Source organism: Asterias amurensis, chromosome 3, assembly GCF_032118995.1.
Source record: "Asterias amurensis chromosome 3, ASM3211899v1".
Taxonomy (NCBI): Eukaryota; Metazoa; Echinodermata; class Asteroidea; order Forcipulatida; family Asteriidae; genus Asterias; species Asterias amurensis.
Genome location: NC_092650.1, coordinates 14,234,625 through 14,259,462, shown reverse-complemented (window position 1 = coordinate 14,259,462; position 24,838 = coordinate 14,234,625). Strand labels below are relative to the sequence as shown.

The following is a 24,838-nucleotide window of genomic DNA, read 5'->3' as shown; positions in this document are numbered from 1 at the left end:
TGTTTTTGATCAGCCACAAAGACTGCCAAAACTTAATTGCAATGTCTAACAGCTCAGAGTGAACCCTCACTCTGCTGAACAGAAACACCAGAGCTTGAGCCAGGCGCTGCTTAACTGCCTGGCCACGACACCTGGGTCCAATTTCATAGCGCTGCTAAGCGGCTGATTTCATGCTTACTGTGCGATTTCCATTTCATAGCGCTGCTAACCGTAAGCACTCGAACAGGCATGCTAACCTTCCGAGGTTACTTCATGAAAATATACAATGTCACAATGCAAACCCATGGCCGCCTAATTTTTCTGCTAACCTGTGAAATATGGCTTGCACCGTAGCAAAATGGTCTGCTACAGTAAGCACGAAAACTTGCTTACTGTTAAGCAGCACTATGAAATTGGGCCCTGGTGGTATTTGAATCCTGACCTTTGCATTGCTATTTAAAGGAACATGTTGCCTTGGATCGGCCGAGTTGGTCTTTGAAAAGCGTTCTATAACCGTTTGTTATAAAATCGGTATGGTTAGAAAGATGTAAAAGTAGATACAATGATCTACACAAATATGCCACGAAATTTCGTGGTTTTCGTTTTACCTCGTCGACGAACACGGTCGGCCATTTATGGGAGTCAAAAATTGACTCCCATAAATGGCCGACCGTGTTAGTTTGCGACGTAAAATGAAAACCGTGCAATTTTGAGTGATACTTGTGTGGATCATTATATTCTACTTTTAAAACATCTTACTAACCATCATTTCATAACAAACGGTTACAAACGCTTTTCCTAGACCAACTCGTCCGATCCAAGGCAACGTGTTCCTTTAAGCAGATGTCTTACCACTAGGCCACCGAACTAGCGCGATGGCTAGAGGTACTTTGAATCCTTTCCAGTGAACACCGCAACGATTTAATGGAACCTACTACATGCCTGAAATAGTTCAGGTTGAATTCTGTAAATTTAACATGAAATTTTGGATTCTACTGGTTTGGATCAGACAGTGTAATGGTTGATTAACAACAGCACCATATGGGAATATACCGTTTGACACACCTTGCTGATTGGTCAAAAATCTGATGCAACTGACTTGATCTAATACCTGTGATTGTTAACCCCAGTCCGTTACTATTGTTTATGGCTGTACTAATTATTTCGTATTGTTTTACCTAGTTAATTATTTTGTTTCATGCAGCATGACCCCCCTTCAACCCCCCTCCCCCACCATTATTCCTTCTTCATCTACATTGGCTTTACTAAAACATTCCCTACTCATAATTTAACCCTTTTGTTGTGTCCTTGTTGTGGGGTTTTGTTCACCTACAAGTTTGCAGTTTAATGGAACTTTATTTCAGTCAACTAATCCTAACTGTTCCTATTTTTTTTTACTAGTAACTGTAAAGTTCCGACTGGAAAGGGAGCACTTTCTTGATAATTTGCATGAAGGAACAAAAGGAATGCTATTTTAAGCCAACCCTTGGTTTTGCCTTATGTGTACCTTGTTGGTGTTTATTATTTCTCCACTTTTGACTTTATTTATCTTGAAGGAAACTTTATTTATCTTGTTTAAGGACAAAAATTACCCTGATGAATTTTCGACACCAGTAACTCACATGTTTCACCTGAAACACCTCAGTATTTTAGCCTCCAGCAGGCCAGAGTATCTCCAGAACTGAAACCTGCAAAAACTATAAACTCATCTCAAAAACTAAAACCTGTTTAAACTTACCTCATGAACTTTAGATGAACTACCCTAATGAATTATACACCAATAACTCACAAGTTACAAACTGAAATATACCATGGTATTTTACCCTCTAGCATCTCCAAAACTATAACCTCTAAAAACTATAACCTCATCTTCAGAACTAAAACCTGTTTAAACATACATTGTACCTCATGAACTTTAAAAGAAATTACCCTAATGAATTATACACCAGTAACTCTCACATTGTACACTGAAATATACCACGGTATTTTACCCTCTAGCATCTCCAAAACTATAACCTCTAAAAACTATAACCTCATCTCCAAAACTATACCCTCAAATATACCTCATGAACCTCAGCTGAAATACCTTAAGGAGTTTAGATACCAACAGCTCTTAAACTATAACCTCAAGTAACCTCAGATATTTATCAACTTGTATTCTCCTCTCCAAAATAATAGCCTCAAATATACCTCATGAAGCTCACCTCAATATCTCAAAAGTTACAACCCTAAATGGACAACCTCAAGAACCTAGTCACCAGCCTTATCCCAATTTGAGTGCGCCGTATTTTTGACCGCATGAGGGCGCTCTCAAACAAATCTGTATTACTTCCGGGGGTATATTCATTCATAACCAAAACAGTTGTTACAGACTAGAACACATTACCACCACAAACATCATATCCATTACGGACAATAAAGGAGCAGTTATAATCCACCTTTAAGGGACTTAAAACTACGGCGCAACAAAAGTGACAGAACGCTGATTAAAACTGTGCAAAACAAAACATGTATACCCCTGGAAGTGATAAAAATACTATTGAGAACGCCATCACGGGGTCAAAAATTTGGCGCATCACAATTTGTTCATAAGTTGATGAGTAACCTGCATACCTCTCACCCTCATTAGAACAAACATCCATGAGAATGTTGAGATGATCCGACTCCAGAGGGAGGTGAAAGAGAAGTCAACGAAGCTAACAGCCTTACAGGCCAAGTATGCTAACCTGGAAGAGGCAAGTATCCGTACTTTTGATTCGTGTAATTGTGACCTGCCCTGAGAAAATTTGGACTTCCGTAGATTTGAAGAAGAAAAAACTATTTCTAATGGTTTCCAACAAGTCTTTAAAGGCACTGGACACGTTTGGTAATTACTCAAAATAAATGTTAGCATTAAAAATTACTTGGTAATGAGCAACGGAGAACTGTTGACAGTATAAAGCATTGTGAGAAATGGCTCCCTTCTCAAGAACAAAGTTTTTGAGAAAGAGGTACATGTAACTTCTCAGTCAAATAGTAACAGACTTCAGGCCTGAAGCCTTTTATTATGCGTCTGAAAGCACACAAATTTGCGCAGCAAGGGTGTTTTTTCTTTCACTATTCTCTTACAACTTTGACGACCAACTTTGACTTTGACGAGCTACAATTTTCACGGGTTTGTTATTTTATATGCATACATTGGGATACACACCAAGTGAGAAAACTGATCTTCGACACATATGTACCACACGTGTCCAGTGCATTTATTAAGCTCGAAAAACTCACATGTGTTCAAAGTTTGAAACATTGATGGTTAAAATGTCCTGACTGGACCAGACTTTTATTTTAACCTATGTCTCAATTGTCTATTTTGCTTGTTGTAAAGTTTTTGCGGTGTTGTCGTACAATTTTTTTGTTTTTTCTATTTTAATATTAATCAATATTTTATTATAAATGTATCTTTTATGTAAATATAATTTTTGAACTGTATTATGTACATGTAGTTGCTGGGCACCTCTGAAAAAAAACAGTGTTTTACTGAGAAGTTTCCCCAGGGAAAAGAAGAATTAAATAAATAACAATTTCCCCTGCTTTTTATCTGATTAAAGTTCGATCTTGTTATTAAGGGCACTGATGAGAAGAGGTTCTGCTTATAGAATTTTTTTCCTTAAGTCCAAAATCTCATTTCTGCTTTGTGTTTGTAAGTCCAAAATCTCATTTCTGCTTTGTGTTTGTAAGTCCAAAATCTCATTTCTGCTTTGTGTTTGTTTTGCTGTCCTATTATAACAACATTCCTGTTATAAAGACGTAATTTGGGCAGTTATAACAAGAGTCGACTGTATTCTCGTTATTTAATAATCTAGAAACATTTCCTTGCTTTTCTTGTAGAATCTAAGGGCAGTGAAGAAGAGTCACGACACGGTCTTAGCTGAACTAGAAGAACTCAATAAAGTATATCAGCACGAGCAGAGTAAGGTGCTAGGTCTGAAGAGTGAGATTCATCAATCAAGTTCAAAAGAGCGGGCAATTTTGGAGGTACAAAATGTTGTTTTATTTTCATTGGTTTGGGGTATGGGTAGGAAAATTGTCTAGAGTGGGATGTGAACCAAAAACATTACAATTTACCAGGAAAAGTGAGATTCAACAATCAAGCTCTAAAGAAAGAATAAATTATGGAATTGTTGGACGTTCAAACCATATTCAGTGGCCATTCTGGGAGCATTCTTACTGCATCGGAGGCGCATTCAAGGCGCAGTCTAAGTATTTGAACATTCCTATAAAGCTTGGTCAATGTGCGTATTTTTGACTGTGTGAGGGCGCTCTCATTAGTGTTATTATCACTTCCGGGGGGTATACGCGGTTCACCCTGCACAGTTTTAATCAGCGTTTTGTCACTTTTGTTGCGCCATAGTTTAAAGTTGCTTTAGAGGTGGATTATAACGGCTCCTTTAAAGGTCTTATTTTCCATTATGGATATGATGTCTTTGGTGGTAATATGTTCCAGTCTTTAATAACTGTTTTGGGTATGAATTAGTATACCCCCGGTAGTGATGCAAATATGTTTGAGAGCGCCATCACCTGGTTAAAGGGAAGGTACACGTTTGGTAATTACTCAAAACAGATATTAACTTAAAAACTGACTTGGTATTAACGAGCATTGAAGAGCTGTTGATAGTATAAAACATTGTGAGAAACAGCTCCCTCTGAAGAATGTAGTTTTTGAGACGGAGGTAATTTCTCACTAAAATAATAAAAGACGTCTAGCTAGAAGTCTTTTATTCCTATTTGAAAGCACACAAACTTGTCCAACAAGGGTGTTTTTTCTTTCATCATTTTCTCACATCTTCGATGACCGATTGAGCCGAAATTTTCACAGGCTTGTTATGTTATGCACATGATGGGATGCACCAAGTGAGAAGACTGGGGCCAATTTCATGGAGCTGCTTAAGCAAAGAATTTAGCATGAAAATAGCTTGCCTATTTCACACATGTTACTGACCAAAAATTTATGCCATATACATTGCTTGTGACTGATATCTAGCTGTTGTTTACTTAGCATAACAATTGAGTGGAGTCTTGGCCGGTAATCTAAATTTACTAAGCACAGATTTTTTTGCTTAAGCAAAATTTTGTGCTTAAGCAGCTTTATGAAATTGGGCCCCAGTGGTCTTTGACAATTACTAAACGTGTACCTTCCCTTTAAAAATACAGTGCATTTGACCCTCCTGAATGTGACATGAATTTTTGTTCCGACTGGTGTTTCTTCATTCCTGCTGAATCCAGACAAGTATGACGGGGATTTTAAAGGAACACGTTGCCTTGGATCGGTCGAGTTGGTCTTTGAAAAGCGTTTGTAACCGTTTGTTATAAAATGCTTATGATTAGAAATATATTTTAAAAGTAGAATATAATGATCCACACAAGTATCACTCGAAATTGCGTGGTTTTCCTTTTACCTCGCCGACTAACACGTTCGGTAGACCATCATAAATGGCCGACCGTGTTAGTTTGCAAAGTAAAAGGAAAACCACGCAATTTCGAGGCAAATGTGTGTGGATCATTGTACTCTACTTTTAAAACATCTTTCCAACCGTATGCATTTGATAACAAACGGTCTTCCCAGTGCTGCTGCTTAGAGTTCAGTGGTATCACAACCTGAACATTCTTGTCTACCCAGCGCATCTTTGGTCCACCCACCGAACAATGGCTGAATAATCAGAATTAATAATTTGATTGTTTCATTCTTGTTGACAGCTTCAAGAACGAATCAGTGACGTAGAAAACGAGAAGATTATTCTCCAAGAAGCCAATGAGAAACTCTTAAACAGGTAAGTCCGAGTACGTACATACATGTACACCATGTTAACTTTCGTTGTTTAGAGGAGTTCAGAACATTTCTGAGAACAATGGGTTTACCTGGTGAGTCTACCGCCACCTAGTGTCTCCTATAAGTCAATTTACAGCGTTTATAAAAATACACTATTGGTTGGCAAATGCCATAGAATTGTTAACTAGACATCTGCACAAATACGTGCTGTACATGCTACACACCTGCAGCTGATTTCACAAACATTTACGCAACCGAAGTCCACTTGCGCAACGATTTAGGCGAAACTAACGCCATAAACAGTGCGCAAGTGGATATGCAGTTTCGTACAGTTTCATGAAATCGGCTACATTCGTATTTGTTTTCCAGCACTTCCTTTACTAAGGGCTAGTGATGCACGAAGGTGTTGTAACGTTGCACTGCTCATGGTAGCAAGACTGAAAAGAGGATTCTCCACATGGTGTCTCTACAAACCTCCCCTGATTGTAATTACTAATTAGTTTTGCATTCATAAATACCTAAGACAGTCTATCCATTCTGATTGGTTGAGAGGGCATCACGTGGGGGTGTGTAAACGGATGATATAACACCAGTTGAGAGTGTTAAATCATGGGCGTGACACACGAGCTTGCACCTGTGCTTTAAAGACAGTTTCTTCATTCATATTGGTCGAGAGCAACAGCTGGAAAACCTTGGCCACATCACGAGATACGCGCGACGTGCACAGTAAACTCCTTATAAGGATTTGTTTACCCGAGCTGCCCGAGGGCCTTACCTTTTCATAGCGCGAGGGGTGTCATCAAACATTATAATTTTTGCATTTTTGGGGGTACTTTTTGACAAAAAAGTGTTAATGTTTTTTTTTTACCGAAAAGTTATTTTTCAATGGGAATCAAAGTGTGTTAAATCGGTTTTAAACTAGTGGTTTAAACTTGTCGAGGCCTGGTTATAATAATTATAATATTTGTTTGGGCAATCACATTTACAAGCACATGTACATACATTACAAATATTTAAGAAAACAAAGTAAAACAACAGTGAGGTGCCCAGGAGAGCATAAAAGTTACAAAAATAACTATCGCCAAAAGGCGTACATGTACTGTATGTCTCCTAAATCCCCCAAAATACATTTAGGCAAGAGATTTAGGCATATAAAAAAGCACAGAAGATAATAAAAATCACTGAACAACAATAAAAGGCAAACAAGTTGAGATATACACATGTACACAAAAATACACAAATGGTGCTTGATAATTTTACCGAGACCGCTAGTTTAAAACCTCTTCACCACATATTGATTTCCTTATTATACATTGCCCACCCAGTGCGTTTGATGCCGAGCGAGAGAGGCAGTACCGAGCCAATGAGAAGCAGTTGAAATTACAGATCGCTCAACTAGAGGCAACACTCAAAGGAGATCTCAACGACAAAAACACCCTGCTGGATAGACTCAATGAGGAACGAGGTAAATAATGTCCCAAATTCAAAAGGTCTGGGTACTTTTTGAAGGACACAAAACACAATGTCCACTGTTTGACACTAAACTTACAAAGTTTGAAGATAATGATAGTAGAACTTCCCTGAAAATATTGCTTATGCATGCAGTTGGCTGCCTCCAAGTTGCTGAGAAAGTTAGCCTTGTTGACAGAGCTTTAAAGGCAATGTAACTTGGCTTGTGGAATCATTTAATTGTTTTAATTCAAAGTTAATTGGTCAGGTTTTAAAGATGTCCACGCATGAAGAATAATCCCTGTAATGTTTGTATTACTCATATTTGGGGGAAAAAAGGTGACATCTTTTTTGATTAACTTAGAACTTCAAAGTAAAATGTTTCTCAAAATGCATTATACTACCCTAAGCTGCAGTGCACTTCTTACCACATGAGTTTTCATTGCCATTAATTGTCAGAGTTGTTTCCAAATGTATACAGACCCTAAAAGTGGTTGGGCAAAACGTCAAGAATATATAATTTAACTCCTGATATTTCTTTTTCTTTTTTCAACAGAGCAATATGAGAAGTTACAGAAGGAGAATCAGCAGCTTCAAGTAAACTATTACCAGGTCAGACAGCAACTGGATGAGCTTCAAGACAAGATGAGATTCTTTACCAAGGAGAGCGCCATCGACTTCCAAGAGCTTGAAGAAGCTCTGATCATCGTCAAGGTAACCACAAACAAAACATATACTACACTGCCTTACACAAGTAGACAGTGTCGTATGTATGACTTGTGAGTCCAACTTGAGTACACATTTTCAATGACTCCAGACTCAGTTTTGAGTCATGTTGGTCAAAGACTTAGACTGATACTCAACCATCTGGACTCCGACTCGATGTTTGTTACTCAGGAACTCAAACAGTAGACGGCAGAGTTATATGACATGTGAGTCAAACTTGATTCACTTGTTTGATGACTCTGACTCGTACTTTGGTCAATAGATCATGTGACGCTTGTTTACAATAAGTGTGACCTTGTACATTCTCTCAGTATTCTGGCAGGCACTGTACTTCACTGGTCCTATGGGAAAGATGACATTTTGTGTCATAATTTCCACATAAAACCAAGAGTTCTGAAAAGTTCAAAAGTTTATAAGAATTAGACAGTGCAATCTCCATAAAATATAAGATTTTGTGTTTTCTTCCAAATAAGGCCTGCAGGAAGTCCAGGCTCTGTGGCTCTTTTGTAAACATGTGATGTCACAGGTCACATAGTCTATTTAGGTATCCCATGTTATTGTGAATTTGTTGTCAAAATGAGGCCCCATTCTCTTATAAGGGAGTACAAAATGATGTAGCATTTTCCAACACAACTAGATTTGGTTGAGAAACTGGCCACACTCAAAGTTCCTCATGTGTTAGTTTGCACTTTTGTCCTGTTTTTAGAAACGCAAAGAGAAAGTGAGTCAAGATCTGGAGTTTCTGGAGAAAGTGGATGAGGAGATGAATAAAGGTACAGTAAGAGATTTTTAAATATTTTTTTTATATGTTTTTTTATGCAAGTCGCCTGACACACAAGGCCTTAAGGCCACTTCAAGGTGTGGGCTACAAATGATTTTTTTCCAGAGGCCGTTGCCACCTACTCTTAAGGCTGATAAGGTGTACCCCTTTCACAGTCCATACAAATGTAGGCTTGGGTATCATCAATTCGAAGCCTGGCAGAAAGCACTACCTCCCCAATTTTATGTAGCAAGTGTCACGACCGGGATCCGAACCCACACCCTGCTGATCAAACACCAGTGCTTAAATCCGGTGCTCTTAACCGCTCGGCCATGACACTGCCACGAGGAGAAACCACATCGTTGTTTTTAGAAGAAGCTAAAGAGGGGCTTTTAAATCAAATTCGGTTTAGTGATGTACACAATTTGCAACCTTGATTTAAACCAGGAACATTACCATGTTAATATAATTGCTTAATTGCTTAATTTTCTGGTCTTAAATGTATACAAATGTAGTGAACCTGTTTGTACATATCTGGCAGGCCATTGCTTTTGTGATTTTTTTTTTATCAAATGTTCACTATGTATTTTCTATTGTAAAGCTTTTTAATAACTAATGTAATATTTTTTAATTATTGTAAATTATGCCTCAATTCAGCGGTATGCTGCGATGGCATTTTTAAATAAATAAACCAAGTTATAAAGCAATTTACAGAACAATGCTCTTGTTGTTCCTGCATAAAACGTTTCCTAGATTGTGTATTCCAACTTCAGATTCTTCTTCCTGTGTTGACATAATGGCTCCAGAGTTTCAGCTATATTTCAAAATTGCTTCCACCTTTTGTACTGAAATTTTTACAGGCTAGTTTTTTGTATACAGCTACATTTATATTGGATTAAATAAATTAAATGATTCCGAAAAACAAAGGTTTACACTGCCTTCATCCAGTTACTGAAGCTTACACATATTTCCGGGCAGGGTTACCTACAATGCGACCATGCGTCATGGTTGTTTTAGACACGGCTAGATAATGCATGGTGTTCAAATAAAAAAGCAGTGGCTCAATAACTCACACAGATACTCCTCCGGCCATTAAAAAGCCATTATACACTTTCGGAACAGAAAAAAAAAAAAAAGTTCACAGATTTACAAATACCTCACAGGGTTTACAGAAGGTAATGGTAAAAGACTTCTCTTGAAATATTATTCCATGAAATGCTTTACTTTTTGAGAAAACATTGAAACAATTATCAATTCTCGACATCGAGAATTACGGATTTATAGTAAACACATGTCATGACACAACGAAACGTGCAAAACCAAGAGTGGGTTTTCCCGTTGTTTTCTCTTGACTTCGATGACCGAGTGAGCCTAAATTTTCACAGGTTTGTTATTTTATATATAAGTTGTGATACACCAAGTGTGGGCCTTTGGACAATACTGTTTACTGAAAGTGTCCAATGGCTTTAAACACCATGTTGTAAACATTTGAGTATTTGATTTGTTTGATCAGATCTGAGAATGCAAGTGATTACACTACAAGCTGAGCATGCAGAGACAGTCAGTGAGCTAGAGAAGACTAGGAATATGCTGATTCTACAACACAAGATCAACAGAGATTACCAGGTAGGTACTGCCACTAAACGCTGCCTTGGTCATTCTATAGTCCTGTTGCATTGGCCGCCATCCTTGATGAAAGGTGTACGTGTGAAAGGCTATCTATACTGTCCTGTTTGAAGAGTCGTGAAGCCTTTTAAATTGTTACAGAGCATCTACAGCCAGAGTTTAGAAATGTAAGATTTTTATTGGAATTCAGATATTTTGTATGTCTGCAGAGTGAAGCTTCTTAAAATGTTACAGAGCAACTACAGCCTGAGTTTAGAAATATTAGATTTTAAATGGAATTCAGATATTTTTTATGTGTGCATTGTGATACCTCTTAAAATGTTACAGAGCAACTACAGCCAGAGTTTGGAAATATTATATTTTAATTGGAATTCAGATATTTTTTATGTCTGCATGGTGAAGTCTCTTAAAATGTTACAGAGCAACTACAGCCAGAGTTTAGAAATATCAGATTTTAATTGGAATTCAGATATTTTTTATATCTGCATTGTGAAGCCTCTTTAAGTGTTACAGAGCATCTACAGCCAGAGTTTAGAAATATATGATTTTAATTGGAATTCAGATATTTTTTATATCTGCATGGTGACGCCTCTTAAAATGTTACAGAGCATCTGCAGCCAGAGTTTAGAAGTATCAAATTTCACTTCACTATAATTGCTTCTCTCCACCTAGAAGTAAATGGGTACCTGTGAGTGCAGAGACGATTCTTGTGATTGAATAGCCTTGATTGCGCTACATATTTGGCGGCACAGGCTGTATACTCCCCCAGGGAGCTGAGATGGTTTAAGGAATGATTAAAGGCCCAGTGACCAGGGGTAATAATGTTGAAGCGCCATGAGCGTCACTGCGTGACGGACCTAAGCGCAAGCCACTATAAACTCAATATTTGTGTGTTCAGATTGAGGTAGAGGGGGCTACAACACGGCTTGATGACTACAAGCAGGAATACGAGACTAAGCTAGAGGAGTATGCACAGTTGCTGGATATCAGAGCTGCTAGAATTAAGGTAAGCTCAAAGAATTACTCATATTGAATGGTTCAAAAAGATGAATTTTAAAAGATAAATTGATTTTTAAGGTATACAAAGTATTGTTTTTGTTGTTGTACATGTACATTGTTTATTTTCGAAAGGACTTTCTACTTTACTCCAATTACTATTAGTTGTGTTTAAACTATATTAAAAGTGGCTTATATGATTCAGACCCATTGCCGTCCTTTGTGGCTCCAACATTTACTTGACCTCTGAAGACTGCGTAAAATTGGGCCTACAGTGTTAAGTTTTAAAAATGTGAAAAATTGTCATTCTGTTAATAGTTTAATTTGTTAAATAAATTATTACACCATCAGGCTATGGGCATGCTCGACAAAGCAAAGTTCTTTTTTATGGTGAATAAAATTGAATTTAATCATCCGCTAAGATTTTGTTGATTTTTTTTTCTTTATATAGAAATTAGAGAGACAGCTGCGAGATGTTGCCTATGGCACTAAACAGTACAAGGTCACAGACATTGCCGATGTAAGTTTGAGAGTTATTTTTGCTAGTACTTTAAAGAAATGAGATGATATCTTTGAACAAAAAAGGGATTCGAACCCACAACATGCCTCTGGTGATTCGAATCAGCAGAGTGTGGGTTTGAGTTCGCATCTAACCATAATTGCTTTGTCTCTGGAATGGGAGGTAAAGCCGTTGATCCTGTGTGCAACTATCGAAATAAGAAGGGGTTTCCCCGGTATTCCTTGTTTGATCGGCGGCATCATATTGCGCCACAGCATCTTGTAAGCAGTTACATGGTGCTATATGTAAAAGGAGTATGTAGGTCTCATACTTCAAAACCTAGCCCCCCACGTACCTTGCAAGAAAACAAATTAATATTGAAGCCCCTTGAACGTCACTGAGTGACAGATATGAGCGCTGTATAAGAAGCCACTACTAGTATTATTAAAGGCAGTGGACACAATTGGTAATAAATAAAATAATTATTGGCATAAAACCTTTCTTGGTGACGAGTAATAGGTAGAGGTTGATGTTATAAAACATTGTGAGAAACGGCTCCCTCTGAAGTGCCATAGTTTTTGAGAAACAAGTAACTTTCCATGAATTTGATTTCGAGACCTCAGATTTAGAACTTGAGGTCTCAAAATCAACCATGTAAACGCACACAACTTCGTGTGACAACTTCAATGACCGATTGAGCTCAAATTTTCACAGGTCTGTTATCTTATGCATATGTTGAGATACACCAACTGTGAAGGCTAGTCTTTGACAATTACCAATAGTGTCCACTGCCTGTAAAATTGCTATTACATTAATCAGTCTATTTATTCTATCAGGACCATGAGTATGAGGAGATTGACGAGACGGTCAAATTGGAGCGAGGTCAGAACATCCTGGAACTTCACATCAGTAAAGTAAGTACCAGTGTGTAGAAATACAATATCAAGTAATAATAAATCTTAAAAAAAAAAAAAAAATTAATATTCTTTATCCCCGATGCAAATTTAACATCTATTAAAAAAAAGTAATAAATCACAAGGGAAGCAACATTATTACATTATTATGGCTCGAAATTAAAGGTATGGCATACGTGTAGATTGATAAATACCTCAAAAATTAATTACCAACTATTTATATTGAGTTTACCCGTTCATTACGATTTTTGATCAGATTTCATATAGCAGAGATGGCTTGAAGGTCCTTGGTGATGATGATCCGTCCACCTTTGTCACGTATGAGTTCTTTGAGTTTGAGCTGCAGTCTACGCCCGTTGTCAAGGGAGACAGGTAAACAATCACAAACTCTGTCATGATCATAGAGTTATATATAAGAACTAGAGCGCGCACTGGCCTATATACGCGCCCCGGTATGCGAGCAGGCGGCCATTTTCTAAGTTGACAAAACAGCTATCTCACAGCGTGTGTATGTGCGGCCATTTTGTAAGTTGAACAAACAGCATCGCGTGAGCGTTCAATAAAAAAAACCTCAAACGTGTATTTCATATTCAACGCCAGTGCAGAATGACGCGCTTGTCATCTTGCGGTCCCGTGGCATTTGTGCACGAAGCATCACTCGTGCGCCCTCTAGTTCTTATATATAACTCTATGGTCATGATTCAAATTATTTTTTTTCCCCCTCAGTTGTCATGGTTGTTCGGAAGTATGGATGAATGATTTGAAGATTTCCAATCCTAAATACTTAAATCCACGAAGAAGGTGAAAAAAAACCTCCACAAATTTCAAGAACACCTTAGCAGAAGACTTGTGAGCTCTTAAAATAAATGTCCAATGTGTGAGAAGCCATTGATGTACTAACATGCTAATATTTTTAGTGTGGGACAAAGTACAACTGTGGAGGCTGTTTTGAATTGCTGTTGAAGGCTCATTGTGTACGTGCACCATGCATGCACTCATGGTGTCACACTTCATTTGCCCAGTACAGACAGTTACAAAAGGTACTGGAATCAGTGTTGAAATCTCCCTTTATCTGGCATTATTCATTCATTTTTCTGACAATCCTGAACTATAAAAGATTGATGGCTCAACGAATGTTTCCGGCAACGATGTAGCTGCAAGATTTCAGCTTTAAGTACTGTCATTAGCAGAGTTCTTTTTCTATGCACCAAGAGGGTCTTTCCAACAGATATGGCGCTTTATAAATATCAATTATTAATAATTTTATTCTTATTATTGTTATGACTATGATTGCAGGCCTCAGTATGACTTCACATCCCAATACAAGGTGACCGTTGATGATTTCTTCCTTCATCATCTGATGAAGGGCTCCACGACCCTCGAGGTCCACCAGGCAGTAGGGACAGAGTTCCGTACCATCGCTGCATGCCAGCTCCGATTCAGAGACCTGTTGGACAAACCCCACGGGAGGGTTCATGGCACTGCTCAGCTCTTAGGTGAGTGTCATGGTGGTTAGACTGCAGGACTTGTAATCACAAGGTTGTGGGTTCAAATCCTACCAAGCTATCGCTGATTCCGCAATGATTAGATTAAGTACCCGTCGTCTAGTTACTAAATCACAATTTTAACGGCACTACTCGGCTCTAACACATTCATTAGGTGAGTGTTCCAACTGAATGTCATCGTGGTCCAGTGGTTAGACTGCAGGACTTGCAGTCACAAGGTTGTGGATTTGAATCCTACCAAGCTACCCACTTATTCAACATACCCTCAAAAAAGCAATTGTTCCAATCTTTGATCTTGTGATATGTCTAACTGTATGCTGCTTAGGGTGACCGTGTAAAACTATGATTCATTTGAATTGGAATTCAGTTAAAATTCATCCATTTCGATTTCTCACACTAAGTGTCCTACAAGAGCCATACAACCCCTCAAAAGGTTTTCAACAAGCGTGCACGCAAAGTAGTCACTTCAGCGTTTTTTACCAGGGGTTAGTGTTGAGAAGTATTGATACCGCATGATGCCCATGGTTGTGAGCCTACTTCCCATTCGGTAGAGGTCAGTGCAAGATCCTTGCTGTTCCTAGGAGCACTGTCTTCTGTAGTAACTTTGCATTCATAGTTGTACTGATACTCGGTGTTTGTTATCTTCTGTATGCATTTAAAGACACTGGGCACTATTGGTGATTGTCAAAGACCAGTCTTCTCACTTGGTGTTTCTCAACATATGAAAATTTGAGCACAAAATTTGTCATTGAAGTTGCGAGATACTAATTAAAGAAAAACACCCTTGTCACACTAAGTTGTGTGCTTTCAGATGCTTGATTTCAAAATCTCATTCTGAAGTCTCGAAATCAAATTCAAATATTTTAGTGGAAAATTACTTCTTTCTTGAAAACTATGTTACTTCAGAGGGAGCCGTTTCTCACACCGTTTTATCCTATCGACCTCTCTCCATTACTCGTTACTGAGTAAGGTTTTATGCTAATAATTATCTTGAGTAATTACCAAAAGTGTCCACTGCCTCTAAGCAACTTCTCTGCTCGTAAGTTTCTTGTAGTTCAATTGTAAAATTTTCTTTACAGGTGTGGAGTCTGGTCGTGCTGGGGTGAACTTTGGTGTGGTAGAGTTTTGGGTGCGTCTTAAAGTACCGATGGATCAAGCCCTGAGGCTGTTCAGAGTAAGTGAAGATTCTCAATGAATTTCCACAAAGATGGGAGAAATATTATCTGACTGTTCAATTTCACTCGGCTTCGCCTTGTGAAATGGAACAGTCCAAATTTTACCTTGCGATAATATTCCTCCCATTCGACTTTGAGCCACTCAATATTTGTACATGTATACTAACACACATCTGTGTATTAAGGATAAAACCAAAATGAATATTGTTACTTTTGTTTGTCCGTAGGAACGAGTGAAAGCCTTGGGTTACATTACATCAAACACAAAGACCATTAATCAAGCGTTGGCAACACTGGACCAGCCCAAGGGAGCCCAAGGAGGGGATGACACTAGTGGCCAGCAGAGGGATACCAATATGAATGAACTGACTATCAAGGTGGTCAGGTGTAGCAGTCTGAAGGCAAGGCGAGAAGGTAGGAAACCAGACAAAATAATAATAATAATAATAATGATGAATAGTTATATTGCACAATATCCACCTACATGTCATAGTAAAGGTTTACTGCACAGTGTGCCTCACATCTACAGATGAAAGCTGTTAAAAAATCAACAACTTTTGCTGATTATTCTTCTTCTTCTTATTCTTATTATTATTATTATTACTATGATCCATATTTTGTATTATTATGATTGGTATTCAATGCATCCATGTACTTGATTTATTCCTCGGTAGGTGTGCAGCCTAATCCCTACGTCGTCTATCGTTTCTTTGATTTCAACGATCATGATACCACCATAGTAACCAGTAGTAACTCACCTGAATTCAACGATGCCAATACCTACGCAGTGGTGATGAATGCTGAGTTAGACCATTATCTGAAATCTGAGGTGAGTCTAGACATTATATCGTTTGTCTAAAAAAAAACTATACACTTTTTGAAATGGCTGCCGAATAAAACATATATCATTCTGGGGGAAAAGGTTTAGATGTATGGATAGCTTATGGAATCACCTTTCATATAACATCAAAATCAAAACTTTTTTGAGACACCCGGTAAATATAAGCTGGAATAGAAGCATCCATGTATGTAATTTAGGATCCATGTATATGTGATTTAGAATCCATGTATGTTATTTTCATATGACACTTTTAATGTTATGTACCCTCGAACAGGCTGGTCCTGGAGAGAGCGCGATGTAAAACCAATAAATTATTATTGTTATTATCTACATAAAGCGCACAATTTCATAGAATTGCTTAAAGCAGACAATACGTGGTGTTTCATGGCCAAGAAGTCTAGTTTACCGTACCCTAGCTCTGGTGCTGCCAGCAGCAGAGTGTTGGTTCGAATCCTGGCCATGTTCTTACCGAGTAGACAGTGCTTACCACACACACGTCAGTATATGGGTAACACCAAAAGATAATAAACATCTGATGGTTCCAATGTAACGTACATGTAAACTTGTATCTTTTTGCTCATTCTGTGTTTTTCTTGACAGTTGTTGGAGGTGTATGTATTTGACGATACAGACCCTGAGGATGTTGCATATCTTGGTGTGGCTAAAGTGCCTCTTATTAGTCTAGCCCACGATAAGGCTATCAGAGGCACCTTTGAACTCAAACAGGTCAGTGCACATACATGTATTGTACAAGTAAACACATATACTGCTTTGCCATCTATAGTATAGAAATATTGACTGTTATACTTTGTAACACCCCTTACCAATATTCTGCCTTTTCATTGGTTTAGAGCGCATCACATGATATGTCTTAGTTTTGCTAGACGACGGCATCGATTTGCCGTGCGCTAGTCAGAAAGACTAGCACACGGCGTGCAGTACCCAGACGTCCGTTGCGTGTACGAGGATGATAAATTAATAGTCTGTAACCATTTCGGATTACATGCAGAGCACAGTAAAAGTTTTCGCAATCTGTATTCGCGTCGTCCGTGGATTGTAGCATTCAGGTCTGTAAAGTCTGTACAGTAATTAGAATGTTTGGGGTGTTATAAAACAAATATTGACTGCTTCGAGTGCTATGGTTAAAACTATGACTCCGGAGGTGATCCCCGCAGTGGTTTTTTTTCCCGAGGCGTAGCCGAGGGAAAATAGAACGCTCAGGGGATCACTATACATGTATACTATATATAAGGGGCACAGTTAAAATGATAGGCCCAAGGTGATGTCAAAACCATGCACGAGTCATGGTTTTGACAAAGTCATGGTTCGGACATCACCGACAAAAAGTCATGGTTTGGACATCACCGAGGACCTATAACTTAAACTGTGCCCTGATTATTAAGCAGTCAATATTTCTTTTATATACCGAATAAAGATTCTTATTATCAACAAACCCTGACTACCATGACATGGAACGCTACTCGTACATACAGTATACACGAGCGACCTATTTGCGACCATTATTTTCAGGGCAGGCACAGTCGATTGCTGTGACGTCATCTTGATAGAAAAGGAGCCCAGCTATTTCAATTACTCCATTTTAAACCAATCAGATTAGAGGATTTTATATATGAGGTAGATTATCAAAACTAAAATTCCCAAGATGATCTTGGCATGTTCTGTTTTCTAGAGGCAAAGCCGCCCGAGGGATCACCGAGGGAGTCCGACAGTTTCAAACACCTTTAGTACAAGAAAAAGCAGTCAGTATTTGTTTATAACAACCCAAAAAAATATATAGTGCAGCTTAGGGCCCTCAGGTTTTCCTCCCTTCAGAAAAATCGATCACTTTCGATCTACAACTGTGCTCTGTAATATGGGTTAATGTGGCTGGCTGCCAAAGGTGCCCTTGCATCTTAGCAGTTTGAACACAGTGCAGCAGCGTCCTTGCAATTCAGCCTCTCAGCTGCAAGTAAGAATTGTTAGCCTTTCAAAATTATTTCTTATTAAAGGAACCAGTGCCTTGGATCAGTCGATTTGGTCTTTGATAAACCGTTTGTAACTGTTTGTTATAAAACGCATTTGGTTAGACAGATGTTGTAAAAGTAGAATACAATGATTCACACAAACATGCCTCGAAATTGCATGGTTTTCCGTTTACCTCGTCGACTAACACGGTCGGCCATTTATGGGAGTCAAATCTTTGACTCCCATAAATGGGCGACCGTGTTAGTTCGCAAAGTAAAGGCAAAACCAGGCAATTTCGAGGCAAATTTGTGTGAATCATTCTATTCTAGTTTTAAAACATCTTTCCAATCGTATGCATTTTACAAAATCAAACGGTTACAAACGCTTTTTACAAGTTTTATAGACCAACTCCACCGGTCCAAGGCAACGTGTTCCTTTAAAGTCTAAATAATTGCTTCAATATGTCTGACTTGAAACTAGAATTGTAATACATTTTTAAAAACTCAGTTTCCAGACACCAACTTGATATTTGTTTGTAACACAGAGTGATGGTGGAGCGTGTGGAACAATTGATGTGGTGCTGAAATGGCACGGTACTTACATGGCACCAAAGATCACATCGGACAAACCAAAGGTGAGTCTCAATGTCACAGAGCAAACTCACAAAATTGCTGTTTAATTTCTTGACTGCTGATCAGAATTTGGCAGATTTTTTGTACAACTTTTCCGCTGCTGTCAATATGGCCAATGATGTGGCTGGTACCCTGTAGTACATGTACCTCGCTCAACACAGATGAATTGGTTTGACATTCTTGATGAAAGTACCATGACTGTTTTCTCAACAAGTAGGCACTGTATTTAAAGACAGTGGACACTGTTGGTAATTGTCAAAGACTAGCCTTCAGAGTTGGTGTATCGATCAGCTCAATCGATCATCGAACTTGCGAGATAATAATGAAAGAAAAAAAACACCCTTGTCACACAAAGTTGTGTGCATTTAGATGGTTGATTTGGAGACCTCAAGTTCTAAATCTGAGGTCTCGAAATCAAACTCGTGGAAAATTACTTCTTTCTCAAAAACTATGGCACTTCAGAGAGAGCCGTTTCTCACAATGTTTTATACCATCAACCTCTCCCCATTACACTCGTCACCAAGAAAGGTTTCATGCTGATAATTATTTTGAGTAATTACCAGTAGTGTCCACTGCCTTTAACGGAAACTTTTCTTAGTAATAAGGCTATGAATCAATTAACGTTGACAAGGATGACCCTACCTTTCAACAATGCAAATGCACAGCTATGTAAGTGAAGTACAGTATACATGGTATACAGGTAGGGCAAAAATAAGCGGTGATCGTCTGACCTCTATTGGAGGGCACACTCAACTGACGCCATGTGCATTAGACTCATTGTCCTAAAAAAAACCTCCAGTTTGCAAAAAATGACCCCATATAAAGGGGTGACTGAATAGTAGGATTGTAAAAGTGGAAAGCACATACAAATTCACTTTGGTTGTTATTAATGAAACAACTTTCTCGCCCCTTTTTTCTAGTCGGCTAAACCACCGTCTGCTCCAAGCACTCCGTCCAGACAACATCCAAATGTTTCGGGCAGGCCACCCCTAAGACCAGCTGTAGTCTCCTCACCAGCTGCTCCTCAAGTCACCCCAATGAAACAACCCAAGCCGCTGGCAGCATCGACACCAGCAGCACCCAGAACGGAGACTAGTAATAAGTCCCAATCGCAAGAAGACCTGCAGAGGTCACGACCCCAGCCTCGCCCAAGAGGGTCATCACCAGCTTTGGTAAACTTGAAAAATATCCAACATGTGTTCAATAGAATAAGCATTGATTTATTTTAGTCACAGCTTAAAATCTCAAAAAGACTCCCCTGAAGACAAGCAGAGTATACTGTTCGAAACATCGAGACCACACCTGGGCCCAATTTCATGGCTCTGCTTACCGTTAGCACAGAATCAGTGCTTACAGAAGCAGAGAATTCTGTGCTTGCGGCAAGCGTAGTTCACGGGTATGGGACAAATTTGGGCTTCGGCGCGTGCGTACTCAACGTTACTAGGCATTCTACGCTTACAAGGCTAGCGCACGACAAGCGGGGAATCGTGAGCGTAAGCACAGAATTCGGCGGGAAGCAGAGCTTATTTATAGTTTCTTCCTATTTATCAACACCATGCAAAGCTTCAATCAAAAGGTTTTGTGTTTGCATGGCTGCAATTCTTTTGTATTTCTTGTAGGGTCGGTTTAAGCAATTTGAGCACCCTGTCTGGAAATGGGGCTGAATTTTTGTTGGCACAAGATGCTGTCAGGGTTAATAATAGTGTCATAATAAATATGAAAATCCATGTACAAAGTGAAGTGTTGGTGGACATTTTCACTGATTGTTTTCAAATACAAAGTTGTGTGTCTGTTAACAAGCCAGGAGATTACCATTGTTGGCATGTTACCGTTATGGGGGACGTTGGGCCGCTTGGTGGCAGCAGGCTTACATGTACCTGGTCAAATCCATTGTTCGCGGTTATGCGTGATAGTTATCATTTTCACTGATTGTTTTGCAAATACGAAGTTGCATGTCTTTTAGCAAGCCAGGGGATTACCATTATTGGCATGGTACCATTATTATTGGCACGTTACCGTTATGGGGGACTTTCGGGCCGCTTGGTGGCAGCAGATTTACCAGTTGAAGTCCATTGTTCTCAGTAATGCGCACATGCTCAGAACTACATAAAAAAAAATTACCTGATTAGTCTGCTGCCACCTAGTGTTGCAAAGTCTCCCATTGGCACCCTTCTTTTCTAAAATGGATTCCGTTATCTTTTTGGTATATTTAGGAACCTGCTGCTCGGAAGAAGTCCACAGAGTCTTCTAAGAAGCCTGTAATAGCAGTCACACCCCCTCCCCAGGTAAGACACAACACGATACTAAATATGAAACAAATCACTTGCCTGTTATTATCCTTGCGTCATTGCGATACTCCTTTATTGGAAATTTTGTATGTGTAACTCCGCTAAAGCTTGCCCAGGACCATGAAGCATAGCAACACTTTTTGCAGTTTTCAATTGTGACAAATCAGTGGATTGTGTCGAAGTTTATTCAAATTTAAACGCACTGGACACCTTTTATACTTGTCAAAGACCAGTTTTCTTGCTTATGGTGTATCTCAACATACACGTATGCATAAAATAACAAACCTGTGAAAATTTTGACTCAATTGGTCATCAAAGTTGCAAGAAAATAATGAAAGAAATAAACATGCTTGTTGCACAAATTTGTGTGCTTACAGATGCCTAAAAAAGGCTTCAGTCTTTAAAAATTTGAGTGAGGAATTACCTTTTTCAAAAAAACTATGTTACTTTAGAGGGGGCGGTTTCTCTCTATGTTTTATACTATCAATAGCTCTCCATTGCTCGTTACCAAGTAAGTTTTTACGCTAACAACTATTTTGAGTAATAACCAAGTGTCCAGTGCAAATATTGGTCTTTGACAATTACCAAAGGTGTCCAGTGCCTTTAAGGAAGTATGCAACTTGTTCTTTTAAAGTTGACTTATTATTGTGATGGATATTCATATAGGAGCAGCCGACTAACCTTAACCTCACGCAGACTCTAGAGGGCGACACACAACCCGCTGCTACAGTCCCAGACAGTCAATTTGACAGTGCTGAAGATTCAGCCCTTGATGACGTCGAGCGTGAATTGGAAGGACTCGCAAACGGGAAACAGCAACAGGACAATGAGTCAGAGGACATGAATGATCTGGTTGCCCAAGAAATGAGAGCAGAATATGGTGAAGAGGAGACAGATGAGAAGGTGAGGAGGGTACCAGACCTGTATTAAATGAAGGAGCAGTTGGGTCAATAGGGAGGTTTGGCTGCACTTTACGCAAGCACAGACGTTAACATAAAAAAATTGTGACATTTCTAGGTGACATCACCACTTAGGGGTTATTTCAGGCACATGACTATAACTCTTTTTATCACAAGCAGTGCACCTGGAGCGTTAAGCTGACTAGGGTGCAGATTTTTTTGAGCAAGCGCCATGAGCGCCTGCATCGGCAGATACCGGTACTATACAAGACTTTTATTATTATTATTATTATTCAACGTATGGTTAAACGTGAGATTTCTACCAGAAAATTGATTTATGTCATGTATGTTCACGTTCACAGTTTTTGTTGCGGAATGTGCTGCTAAACCTCCCTAATAGACCGATCCATACCTGCAAAAGCTACACGCAGCCATACTACATGTAGGTCGCTGGCAGCGCAGTGTTTTTTAACTTTTATTTGAATAGGTGTCTTTGTTAATGATTTTGCACAATTGCCCTGACAGGAGAGCATGACATAATTGTAGTAGAACACTGACTATAGATATTTACAACTAACATTACTAAACAGAAACTGAACCCCCAAAAAACATTGCAGAGAAAAGGTGAGTCTAAGTGTGATAGATGTAAAGACTGCACTGTCGGGTTTAAAATGTGTTACATCGACTAGGTGTTTCGACAGAATTTCAGTGTCCACATTTTGTTCAGTTCCAAATATTATTTTGAGTACATTCTACATAATTGTGTCATACTGTCCTCTCAGGGAATGTGTGTACATCATTAAGGAAGACGTTTAAGTGGCATACATGTAAAAAACTAAAACCGTCGACAGTTTTTTCATGTCTTCGTGAACAAAAAATTACACTGCCAGCACCCCAGTAATGACAGCGTAGCCATGATAGCCTGATATGATTTTTGTCTTGACAGTGAGTCGGTAATTTTACAGAATGTTGCAAATTTGGTCCATAATAATGCAATGACCCACTTAAGAAAGGAATCTATATGCAGTGGACAGGAATCAACTTCATGGCTGGAGAGGTTGCCTGTTTTTCAGTCTCAGTACCTGACCATGTCTTTGTGTTGAATCCACAGGTCGGTAAGACGGAGCATTTTGATGATACCATGTTTGGAGACACCAATGCCCAGGAGTCTAGAGGTAAGATTCTTGTGACTAGCAGGCAGTGTTGTAGGTGTCGAGACAAGCTTCTCTGGCATGTCGGGTCTCGATTGCCCTGTGGTCTCGGGCTTGGTCTCGTACTCCGACAAACAAGACAAACTGTCAATATTACCATGGTGTATTTTGACAAGACACTTTACTTAGCAACTACGATCGGTTTGCTGTTTTGATCAATATTAATTCGTTGCGAAATCAGCCCCTGGTGGGTATCGACCCGAGTTTGTCAGAGTGAAACTCTGGTCTGTTTTTAATGGGTGATTCTCGTGATGGAGAAACAAATTGAACCATTCAAAGAGCAATAGATTGACTAACGATACCTTGTTTGTAGATTTTGATGATGACTCCATTGGGGAGGAGATTGATATTCCAGAACCCTTAGATGAAGAGGAGGAGGGGGAGGAGGCTGACTATGACCAGATGGAGGAGGAGGTAGGAGCAGGTGATGCAGGACAAGAGTTTGCTGAAGATGAGAGAGATGATAATAATGTGTCGAGCGACAGCGAAGCTTTGGTCGTCATGTCACCAGCCATGAACAGACCTACATCAGTTGTGCCGGTAAGAGTTGGTTTATAGCCTTGGATCAATAGACCTTATGCACATGACGTCTTTTCAGTAGGGCGCCTTCACCTAGAGGTCAAAGGAGATTGTTCATTTCGCTCGTCCCCAGCGCTTTGCTTTAACCAAATGCGCTGGGATGGGCAAACGTATCATGCACGCACATTGGTTTAATAATGCGCAGTCCCTTCATGCATCACACTGCACCATATTTCTATGCACTGCATGCATGCTGTACTTCCTGAACAAGAATCTGTACAAGCGATTAGCCCATCCCAACGGTCCTGGAGAGACTTCCGCTGGCCGATCGAAGTTGTTCATGGGCCAATACTGTGCTCGACGCGTACACTTCCGTGCGGCTCAATTGTTTTGTCATCGTTTTTCCTCTATGACATGTATGATGGCGGCTGGATGACGTCAATGCATAAGGTCTATATCAGTAAGAGTTGGTTTATAGCCATGGATCAATATCAGAAATATTAATAATAATATGATTGCCCAGACTCCCTTCATGGGATTCGAACCCATAACCTTCCATGGGATGAGATATTTCAGACCTTTTTTCTGAATTCAGACTTTGTGATGCCTGCGGCCGATTTCACGAAACGCTAGGATTAATCCTAACTCGAGTTAGGACGAGCAACCCGTGCTAACTTAGGATGGGTTCAATGCGTCCTACGTATTTGGATACGGAACTGAACCCATCCCAAGTCCTAAGATGATTCCTAAGTTAGGAAGAGTTTGGTGAAATCGACGGCTACCTCGTGAAAAAGGTAGCTGTTGTTTTCTTCATGTAAAAGGTAATGCTGCTCTTTTACCTGCTTAAAGCAGTAAATCCTGCGTGTTTTTTAAACGCCAGTCCATTTATAGTAAAAAAAGGTTTTTCGCTGCAGTGTTCGTGGTTCGTTCAGCAGCATATTGCGCCACATCAACATGTAAACCATTACATGGTGCTATGTAAGGGAATAGATTTCAGACCTCAAAACATAGCTCTGATGCATTACCTTGCAGGAAAAGAATACTGGGT

General features: G+C 39.2%; 1 protein-coding gene across 1 annotated transcript in view; it reads left to right on the top strand.

The window, feature by feature from the left end:
• Positions 1–24,838, top strand: part of LOC139934679 (protein fantom-like) — a 42,372-nt gene that overhangs the window by 12,395 nt on the left and 5,139 nt on the right. The window contains exons 10-31 of the mRNA XM_071929035.1: positions 2,609–2,714; positions 3,847–3,993; positions 5,713–5,786; positions 7,111–7,250; positions 7,791–7,948; positions 8,667–8,733; positions 10,234–10,346; positions 11,245–11,352; positions 11,794–11,862; positions 12,678–12,755; positions 13,012–13,127; positions 14,052–14,251; positions 15,340–15,434; positions 15,663–15,849; positions 16,110–16,264; positions 16,877–17,002; positions 18,786–18,875; positions 19,794–20,045; positions 21,087–21,158; positions 21,828–22,064; positions 23,172–23,235; positions 23,585–23,811. Coding sequence (XP_071785136.1) covers positions 2,609–2,714; positions 3,847–3,993; positions 5,713–5,786; positions 7,111–7,250; positions 7,791–7,948; positions 8,667–8,733; positions 10,234–10,346; positions 11,245–11,352; positions 11,794–11,862; positions 12,678–12,755; positions 13,012–13,127; positions 14,052–14,251; positions 15,340–15,434; positions 15,663–15,849; positions 16,110–16,264; positions 16,877–17,002; positions 18,786–18,875; positions 19,794–20,045; positions 21,087–21,158; positions 21,828–22,064; positions 23,172–23,235; positions 23,585–23,811 — 2,881 coding nt within the window. The remainder of the gene's footprint in view (positions 1–2,608; positions 2,715–3,846; positions 3,994–5,712; positions 5,787–7,110; positions 7,251–7,790; positions 7,949–8,666; positions 8,734–10,233; positions 10,347–11,244; positions 11,353–11,793; positions 11,863–12,677; positions 12,756–13,011; positions 13,128–14,051; positions 14,252–15,339; positions 15,435–15,662; positions 15,850–16,109; positions 16,265–16,876; positions 17,003–18,785; positions 18,876–19,793; positions 20,046–21,086; positions 21,159–21,827; positions 22,065–23,171; positions 23,236–23,584; positions 23,812–24,838) is intronic.